General features: G+C 27.7%; 2 protein-coding genes across 2 annotated transcripts in view; one reads left to right on the forward strand and one right to left on the reverse strand.

Annotated features, from left to right (window-relative positions):
- Positions 1–1,542, forward strand: part of retm (real-time) — a 115,556-nt gene extending 114,014 nt beyond the window's left edge. Inside the window, exon 15 of the mRNA XM_014421321.3 lies at positions 253–1,542. Within this exon, the coding sequence (XP_014276807.1) occupies positions 253–331 (79 nt within the window). The 3' untranslated portion in view covers positions 332–1,542. The remainder of the gene's footprint in view (positions 1–252) is intronic.
- Positions 1,543–5,754: 4,212 nt separating this feature from the next.
- Positions 5,755–10,670, reverse strand: part of Ssrp (structure specific recognition protein) — a 12,898-nt gene continuing 7,982 nt past the window's right edge. The window contains exons 9-14 of the mRNA XM_014421316.3: positions 9,621–9,750; positions 9,359–9,543; positions 8,665–8,800; positions 8,392–8,580; positions 7,466–7,699; positions 5,755–6,571 (exon numbers count right to left, since the gene is read on the reverse strand). Coding sequence (XP_014276802.1) covers positions 6,158–6,571; positions 7,466–7,699; positions 8,392–8,580; positions 8,665–8,800; positions 9,359–9,543; positions 9,621–9,750 — 1,288 coding nt within the window. The 3' untranslated portion in view covers positions 5,755–6,157. The remainder of the gene's footprint in view (positions 6,572–7,465; positions 7,700–8,391; positions 8,581–8,664; positions 8,801–9,358; positions 9,544–9,620; positions 9,751–10,670) is intronic.

Genomic DNA, 10,670 nt, shown 5'->3' on the forward strand with positions numbered 1-10,670 from the left:
TATACCATGTTTTTTTTTTATCAAAGCTGTAGATCTCATGAAAACCTTCTAAGTGGATCAAAGTATTGGAAAAATAAATATTTGTAAATTAACACAAATTGGGTGCTATATTTCTCTTGACCAATCACTGATTAATTGTAACTTGAAAATAATATATTGGGCCCAATTGTTTCCATATCACTTCAGAAAATTTCTCTCCAAAAGTTAATTGACATTGTATTACTATATTGACTATATTTGAATGTTTTCCAGGGGTTCGATGTCTAGCCTTCAGTCAGCCAACAGTTCATTTTCTGCTCTCAGCACATCACAGACTGCTACCAACAGATGATATCGGGACTTTGGCTCTTCTCAACTAGAAGAAGAGCCTTAATTTATTTTTCTGTTCCTTTCTTGCTTCACTAGCTAAATATTTATAAAATACTCAAGGATTGAATCTGTATTACCGATTTTCATCGGCGATTGGAAGCATTCCGAATCATTCTAAATAGTGAAATTATTGTAATCAGGTTGGTATGTTAATTTATAATTATCAGAAGCAATTGTAATCTTATTCATTTGACAACACAATCAAACTATTATTCTTATGTTACTTAAAATGTCATTAAATTTCAAAATGATTCAGTTTACTCATCCTACAAGAATTATGAAAATGTTGAAAGATATAACAAAATGCTCAAGAAGTCAACTCTTCATTAGATTAAACATCCATGGTTGTGGAAAATGAAATTGATAAATGTTGTTACTTGTTGGATTATTATAAAGTCTAAACTATTTTAGACATTTAAAGTTAATTTAAAATAAAAATTTTTCGGTTAAAGTTCATTTCATTGTGATATTTAGTTGAAATGTTATCAGAATCTACGTATGAAGTGTGCTCTTGAAATCATTTGAGGCCTCTTCAAGTTTTTCAAGTTCTTGATTGGAAGGTTTAGTTCTAGAAAAAAGCTCATTTTGTTAATGAGCATAATTGTACTTTGCAGATAGGGAGTATGTAAGTTGATGAGTTAGTGGAACACATACTCCAATCGTTTGTGATCAACTGATCAGATATTTCGTTTTATTGACTTTTTGGTTATCCCTATAGTAGTTATGAATTTAGATAATTTTCAGCATATATCAAGTAATCTTAGGTTAATAACAAATGTTATTTTTCATAAAGGCTGTTAAAATTTATCAACGAAAGTTCTGCCGATTTGTCCATCATAGCTAATGGAAATTTAATATGGAAATCATGTAAAATAAGTGTGTTAAAATTTTATCATTTAAAAAAAAAAAAGAGAGAAAAGAAAACAGTACAAAAATAAAAATGTTATCCATTTAAAGTTCAACTATTATATTTTTATGACTGTTAAAATAATATATCAGAATATATTTACCCAATTTTACATTATATTAGGCGTAAATGAAGCTTTTATATTTTATAGATATTTCTGTATGTTTTAGGTTTAACTCATTAAATATTTAATTTAGTAAATTGTGTGTGTGATCATTAAAAAAAAAAAAGTCAGAATATATTAGATTTTCTAAAAGCACTTAAAAGTAGATAGCAGTCAATTACTAGTTGGCTTAAATTAATAAATTGTTAAACAATTTAAGACAAGCCAATATACTTTGAAACAACTATCCATAACTATCACTTGATATTATAAATATTTATCACTTTTAAATTACTTAAAATATTCAGAACTGTTGGTATATTGTCACTTTAGGTGTCATATGATATAAATTTAGACTAGTTTACAAAAAAGCTAAATAATTGTTTTATGTTAGTGCTGTCGAAAATATTTAGAAATGTTGTATTGCATAGTTATTACAAAATGGTAAAGATTGGCTAAGCATAAAACTTCTTTTTATCTGCCACTTCACCATCATTTTCTTTCAAAATATACATTTAATTAAGATTGGCTGAAAATGAAATCTTAAAAAGTATCTTGTAGTAAGTGACAATACTTTTGTATCATTTACAGTAATTACTTCTAGAAAGAAAATATCAAGAATATAATAACTATAAATACAGTAGAATGTCAATAAACCTCATTAATTCCAGACCATTCATTAGGATTTTGAAGGTTATATTGAAAATTGATAATACTATTAAATAATTAATATAATAGAATTCCAATAAAAACATCTAGTTAACCTACCTACTTCAAGGGCAATGTTACTGACTTGTATTTTTTATTAGGATTCAGTAGTAGGGCAGGATTATTGATTTTCTACTGTATCAGGATGTATGAACATTTTATGATGCTATAAAATTAAAGTGAAATATCCCAATGATAGCAATAAAATATAAGATAGTTGATTGCTCAACTTGAATTGACATACTCTTCCTAGTTTTTGAGTGTTAGTTATTGAAGGCGGTTTTATCAGTTACCCGTAACTTCTATGAACTCTAGAATAGGTATAAATAATTTCTAATGATCTTTTGATTACAGTAAACAAATTCTATTACTGTAGCAGCTTCATACAAAAAAAAATGTAGATTCATTGTGTGATATGTTTTTATGTAGGTATAGGTTAATCTAGTTTAATGAAAATCGTATCTCACCTGCTTGATTTAAAAACATCCAATTTTTTTTAAATAAGCAAAATTTAATTGTACTAGTATTATGTTTTTTTCTAATGAATGAAATCTTTACCAAACAATAGTAAAATGAGCTCATTTAATCACTATCATAATTATTTTTATATAATAATATTTCAAATTCAAATTGATTAAAACTTTAAATCTATTGTTGGTATATTTATTGAAAAATTGTTTATAGTAGTGTTCATAATTTATATAGTTAAAATTAAATCAAGCCAGAGATATATTTTAGTTTTTCTAAAAGAATTTTAATATAGGAAATTATATGTGTGTTATTTAATGGGGATTTTAGTTTTTAAGTAGCATGACATCTAGTTGAGAAGAGCCATGTGCCATTTATAATAGATCTGATTGTGGCATTGTTATGTAGTATGTATTTATAGTGTAGGACATAAATAGTTTTAATGTTGTAAGAATAAATTATCAGTAAAATGTTTTAGCACTCCTGTTGTATTGTAAAAATTCATTAGACTGATATAATTTTATGTGTGAGATTGTAATTTATTGAGGTAATAGTTTACTTTATTTTTAAAAAATACTTTTCAAAAATGTCATTTTTTAAATGATTTCATTGTCTCAGATGTAATAATACATTATTTATTGGGTATGTATTATATACAGAAATTAAAATGTATTTTTCTTTCAATATATTTTTAATTAAGTAAAACTTGCTTTTTTATTTTAGTTATAAAACATTTTTCATGATGTATAAGACAAATGACACCCGATCCTGGGGGTTAGCAAACTTGAAAAGCTAACTAATTGGAATTTATTGTTGAATATATATTTTTTATCATAATTATTAGAGTATTTGTAAATATTTTTTGTAGGTTAGGAATTAGGAAAAAATATTATTAAAAATTATGCATTAGAAATTTATTTAAGAGTTTTTGAGTCATTTTTTAATAATAATATTTCAATAATAAATAAATATGAGTTTTTAAACCCACCTATGCTGGACCAAAACTGTTTGTAACTCTAAAAGAAAGTTATCTATAAAAGAATAACAAACTCATCAGGCAACTGGACTCGGCAGCCAGCCACAGGCCTCAGACCACGGAGACCACAAATGCTCCCACAAATTTGTCTCTAAAAGATTAATGGAAATAAAGTGCAAAACAAGCATTGTAGATAATTGATTAATGTAGAATTAATTCATGCTTGCACTTTAAAATTATTGTTCTGCTTTAACCACAAATTTATAAACTTGACTGCCAATTATCAGTTCAAGTATTCTAATGGAGGAAATGAAATTTAATTAGGTTTTGGCTTCCAGCTCTGAATAAATGTGGGGTTGTTGGTTCAAATTACTCAATGATATTCCAAGAATATTTTTAAACAATTTGAGCTCAAAATATTTAAAAAAAAGTACTGTACTAACTAAGTTTAGTTTTAAAATAATTAATATTAAATTATTATATATTAAATATATAACTCTATTTTGAGCAAATGGATCAACCGATTTCCAATTTTCATGTCTTGAATTATTTAGTGAGATCTCATGAATGTCTTTAAACGATTCAAGCACAACTCAAGATACTAAAGAAAATATTGATACACATGTGTTTAGTTTGTACATTGGTTGGTATATAACAATAATCATAAGGTTGGTGGCTTAAATTACTTAGTGATATTCTATGAATATTTTGAAATTTTGAAGCTCAAAAATAGAAAGAAAAAAATTTTGATCGTTAGTCAATACTCTAAACTTTTTGTTAGTTCCTACAGAATCCCCCAAGTCCTATGCTTTAAAGCCCCAAACACTAACATTTTTGGAATGCATGGGTCCAATCCAACTTAAAATTTGTTATATAAAAGAATACATATCTAATGCAAGAGTTTTCAAGGGTTAACTAGTTATAAGTTTTATAAAACAATTTTTAAAATATTCCTTTTTTTTTTTTTTTAATAGTTTTAGAAATAAAATCCTTAATATCAAACTAACACGTCTTTCTTCAAACAAATTAAAAAATTCATTAACTTATAATTTAAGGATATGGTAAAAAGTAATAAAGTGGCTTCTGAAGGATAAAACTGCAAGGGACAAGAACAGGTAAACTAATACAGGAGCCAGATGCACGTAACCAAGTCCCAAAAATGTAAATTTGAAATAATTTTAAAGATTAGTTTCTACAACATTTAACACGGAAACGTATAATACTCAGAAGCTAGTCAGATAGAATTACCAAAGTTAGGTTTTTGTTTTAACGAAACAATTTTAAGAAATGCATTTCTGTGTTAAATAAGGAACTAAGAAAATAATTTGTATTAACTCTAGAGGCTAGGATATTCCTTGAGACCCATTAGCTTCGCTAGGGAGAGAGCTGATCAGTGAGTAGGCCTCTAAACACTGAACTAGTCTAACTGATGAACCAATTAGTAGACCACAGGGATTGTCCTGCTGTGAGTGCCATGCTTAAACTGATAAATATAAATAAGTCATAGTTCCTAAAAGGTTAATTGATCATCTCTAGAGATTATTAAGAAATATTATATTTAAAAATGCTGTTTCACTTCCATTAACTCTGATTATGTCAATTATGTAACCTGTCAATGGTCTGACCCAAGTATTGTTTCACTGTAGTTCATACAATGGTATTGCTGTTTATTAATTGATAACATTAAAACAAATATAAATAATTTTAGAATATAAATAAAGGCTAATCAAATAAGCCAAATGATTTTGGTGGAACTTAGTTTATTTTCTCTCGGAAGCCTTTTTTCTTTACTTCAACTTATATTTTTAGAACACCCCTGAGAAAAATCTGGAAAAAATTACTTCTATTTGGGCATTCAAGTATTTTATGGGAAAATCAATTAAATCACTTGAAAGGTTATAAAATTCTTGATAAGAAAAATAAATCACATAAATTGGACCACAATTATTTAAGATACAAAGTATTCATAATTCATACCTATCTTTATTGTATCAAATAATTAAAAAATTATACATTTCCCAGAACATATACCCATTTATGAGGTAAGTAAAAAAAAATTGAAAGTAAAACAAAAACAAAAAATCTGAATTCCATCAATAGCAAAGATAGAAAAAAATCTGCCATTAATCTTAAGGTCGTGATGAAAGTTATCACAGTGGACACACTAAATATTTTGTTCCAAAATGGAATAATGAGGAGTTAAAAGTAAAAAAATTAAACATATAAAAAATAAAAAAAACATTTTATTGAATTCTACTATACAAAGGTGAAATTAATGTATTAAATGTGTCAAAATATGTACAAGCAATCCTTTATCAACACAAGTAAAAAGTTTTTTGTTAAAGCAGAATACTTCTCAGGCTTGAATAACTTTAAACAGGCATACAAAATTTACAATTCTGGGTAGTTCAGGTTTATTGATGAATACAAAACATATCCAACAAAAATGCTTAGCTTGAAAATTATCTGTTTAAATTGTACTGTTTGTCCAAACTATTCTGAATAGTAGTACTAAACAAATATAAGACCACATATAAAAATTAATAAGGTCAATTCATTTTGAAAGATTGTTCAATTTAATTATCATCAACAACTTCATTGGAAACATGAAGTAAAAATGTATAAATTAATCACTATCAGACTCATCACTGGAAGCAGTTGGGGTACTAAGAATTTCTTCTGACAGTTCCTCATCTTCATCTTCGCTTTCATCTTTCTTTCCTTTCTTTTTGGTGCCCTTTTTGTCCGAGTCACTTCCACTATCAGGTTTCTTTCTCTTGTTGCTTTCTTTTCCTTTGGCTTTCTTGTTTTTTCCTTTAGCACTCTCTGCGCTATCACTTCCACTGTCTTCACTTTCTTCTTTCTTCTTGGTAGCACTTTTCTTCTCCACTTCTTTCTTAGGAGGCACTTTCTTTTTATCCGATTCACTATCTTCACCACTATCACTTTCATTGCTCTCTTTATCTTTCTTTGGACTGGATTTTTTGGGAGAATCACTACCACTTCCTTCAGAAGCTTTTTTGTTGCCGGCAGATGGTTTCTGAAACAAGATATGTGCATTACGGTAAACTTCTGAAATTCAATCGATCACATCACATATTATCTGTAAAAATTGTAACCAGAAAGACTTAACTATTTTGACTTAGGGTAATTATATTTTTTATAAAATATTAAGCCCAATGATCCGTTGATAATTTTTCCTACTCACTAGTACATCATTGGCTTTATTATCTTTAGAAAACCCTAAATTGATGAAAATTTAATTTTAAAAATTGTGTTTGTGTCTTCTGAAAAGTCAGGATTAGATGGTTACATTTATACAAATGTTTCCTGGGCCCTGTTTCATAATAAAGTACAAACTAATACTATTAGTCTTATAGATTTATCTTAATTCAATTACACTGACTTGTACGATAGTAACTTGTACTTTAGAATTTTTTAATTCCTGTAATATCACTAATAGCCATCCCTTTCATGAAAAAAATAAGTATTAGTATTATTACCAAACTAGTTTCTACACTTGTACTATGAACTAATACTATTAGCTTTCATTATGAAATAGGGCCCTGATGATACAAAAAAAATAATCACCAATATAAAAAAAGTTTAGTATCAAATTTTGATAGAATTTCTGTAACTGCTATCTATCTTTATATCAGCAAAAAGTTCAATAGATCAAACCACCAGCTTCAAAATTAAGTACTTAAGTGTTAGCATGCTGAATAAAATATAATAATTTTATTATTTTTAAAAATTAAAAGTCATTTATATTTTATTACTCTCCATTAAAAATAATATAAATGAACAACTGAACATAAAATTGTCCAATATTGATCAGAAACTAAGACTAATCAGCTAATTATGGGTTGTACCAATCAGAAAATTTATGACTATCATATTCTACAAGATGTAAAAAGTAATACTCTTAACTCACTGATTTTGCATCAGAATCAGAACTAGAATCACTTTCAATGAACTCTTTGGAAATATATGCTCCTCCACTACCCCTTTTTTCTGGTGACTTTTCGACCACTTTTTTGCTAGCCTTCGTTTTCTTTTCCTTCCCTTCAGCTTTTTCCTTAGCAGCAGCTGCCTTTCCGCTTGCTTTGTACTCTAACATAGCTTCTTGATATTCTTCTTTCATTTTCGTAGCTCGTTTTTCCCATTCCTTTAATAAAAAAAAAGGTAAATTAACTTTTTTTACACAAATGTGCAACAAAATTTAGTATAAAAAACTAAAGAAAAAATTAATAATATTTATGAAAGCACACTCTATAATTCCACAGTGTTTAAAAGATTTTATTGATCAGTATAAATCAATAATGAGGATAATACTCCTACAGTTCATGATAAAAAAAAAAGAAATTGTACTCCATAATTTCTTAAATGTAGTATGTACAACAGTGAAATCTCTTGACATGGAGGAAATGGTTCATGAGAAGTCTCTAAAAACTCTCATACAAGAGAATGATTTATTAAGAACAACTGTCTTGTATTATTCATACATTAAGTAGTATTCACAGTAGTGGTTATTCAGTCAATGATTTGTAGTTAAAGGTGAGGATATAGTTGATTTGTAGTTAAAGGTTAAAATTAAATTGTATAGTGTCACGGCACTGTAGTTGAGAATCACTGATCTAGGAAATGGATAGTAATATTCCAGTATAGTGTAAGTTTCACTGTTTATATATATTTTGGTAAGGTAAAAAAAAAAATTGTGATAAGGTTCAGGGAATTTAGAGAAAAATTTGAATTTAACATGAATTTTCAGCCATAAAAGATCATGAAACTTGAAATGCTTCATTATAAAGCAATAATTCAATGAAAGAACTGAACTAATACAAAAATAATTGTGCTTACTGATTTGTCCTCAAGACTCTTCCAGAGCTCACCACCTTTCTTGGCAATATCTGTGAAAGAAATGCCTGGATTATCAGTTTTAATCTTTTCTCTGTTTTCATTAAACCATAACATGTAAGCTGAAGGAGCTCTCTTTGGTTTATTTTCATCTTTTTCTTTCTTCTGTCTCTTTTTCCTTGGTTTTTCAGACTGTTGACAAAATAAAAGTACATAGTAATTAGGCACTGAACTATTTTAGGCAATTACATTATAAAAACTACATTAATAACTCACAATTGTTGTAGTTTTCTTCTTTTTCTCTTTCTTCTTCTTCTCTTTCTTTTCTTTTTTCTCATCACCACCACCTCCACCTCCTCCACTGGCATCTGAGTCTTCATCAGAGTCAGTAGGTGAAGGATTAGAATCATACCTGAAAATACATCAACATTAAATCATGTAGCAATCAAAAAGATTTTTCTCAGATATTAAAAAGAGAATAAACTTCTTGACGTGACAATATTTCTTCTTAAAAGAATATGTCTAGAGAAGAATATATAAATAATCAATTTCTAATGACATTTCGACCAATTAATTTATTATTAATATCAAGATTTAATCATAAAAAATAATTAAACCATTCAGATTATTACAAAACTAATTTTCAGGTTTTTAAGGGAATGTTTTAGGCTTATTTAAAACCAAACCCTTAAACCAGTTATATTTATGTAAATATGAACATTAAAAAAAAAATCAATATTGGTTTTTCTATCTTGAAATGGTTTAATCATATATATTGCACTAGTAAAGTTCCAATAGATGGCACTATTTACAGAAATACAAGAAAATTACAGCCCTCAAGAATGAATATGACAAATATACCTATAGTATTGGCTATTTTTACACAATCAAATAAATAACACTATTTATAGATCAAACCCAGCCAAGCATTAATCTATAAACAGAATTATATAAAATAAAAGATACATACTCTTCAGCAACATCACTAGCTTCACCACCAGGAACGAAATCATCATCAGTGGACTCATCTTCAGATGTACCACCCTCCCCTTCATCTCTTTCTTCAGCCTCCCTCTTGACACGAGCCAAATATGCATCCGGTTCTTTCTCCTCATCAGAATTACCAAAGTCATCAACAGAATAACCAGGTTTGTCCTGAAAAAAGGTGAATGAGATAAATAAAGAGAATGGATTCAAAGACCGAATCTTGTCACAACCAAATATAAGCTTACTGATTTCTTATTCTTCACGCGGAGCTTCTTAGCGTTAATAAAATCGTATAATTTTCCATATTCCTCTTTTTCAATAGAACTAAATGTATGAACCACACCATTTTTTAACTCAATTTCAAAATCAAATGACCTAAAAGAAAATGAAACAATAAATATTATTACATCAATCAAATAAAAGGTAAGATAATAAATAAAATATAAATAGAAGTAAAAGCAGAATCTTATAATAAAAATGTTTTATTAATTAAAGTGACAATATTGAATGGGGTAGTATAAAAGCATGGAAATATATATTCTCGGAAACTCTGAAAGGAATTAAGTTAGTTTGACCAGATTATGAAACCTTTCATGACAACCAACACCACTACCAATACAAGAGTATCAAACAAGCAAGCCACCAAACAAGAAAGTGGATGGTTAGGGAAGAGGAGTTCCAAAACTAACTCCCCAGGGCGGAAAGGGTTCTCAAAACAGGATACAGTACATAGTTAATGAACCAAAAGGTTGATAATAATATAACCAAATTATTAATATTATATTATTAAATGAATTCAATTTTTTTTTTTAATATGATTATTACATGTCAACAATTTGCCAATGTACCAGTTTTCAGATATAGGCAGAATTCTAGAGGAGTCAATATATGTATGTGTATGAATACATGACCAACAAAGAGTTCAGCTAATACAATATTTAATACTGAAACAAAGTAATTAGCCTGAACCAGAACACATACTTTTTACTAAATTTATGACCGACTTGCTAAAATTCATAAAACAAATTGACTTTGACCAGCTGACTAATTATAGAAGAGCAATCTAAAACCTCTAGTTGTGTTTGTTGATTTTTTTTTTTCCTTTTCCTTCTTTATTATTAATTAATTATGTGTTTGCTTTTTTAAAAATATTATAATCAATGTAACGAATTATATATACTCAAATATTTTGTACTGTAAACATATAATATATATAGTAAGCCTTTCCTGGCATGGAACATGTATAAAGGAAATAAACTATCTCTTTATGGGGTTACCATTTAGAGAGAAAAAAA

Source organism: Halyomorpha halys, unplaced genomic scaffold (genome assembly GCF_000696795.3).
Source record: "Halyomorpha halys isolate HHAL.00 unplaced genomic scaffold, Hhal_1.1 Scaffold312.1, whole genome shotgun sequence".
Classification (NCBI taxonomy): Eukaryota; Metazoa; Arthropoda; class Insecta; order Hemiptera; family Pentatomidae; genus Halyomorpha; species Halyomorpha halys.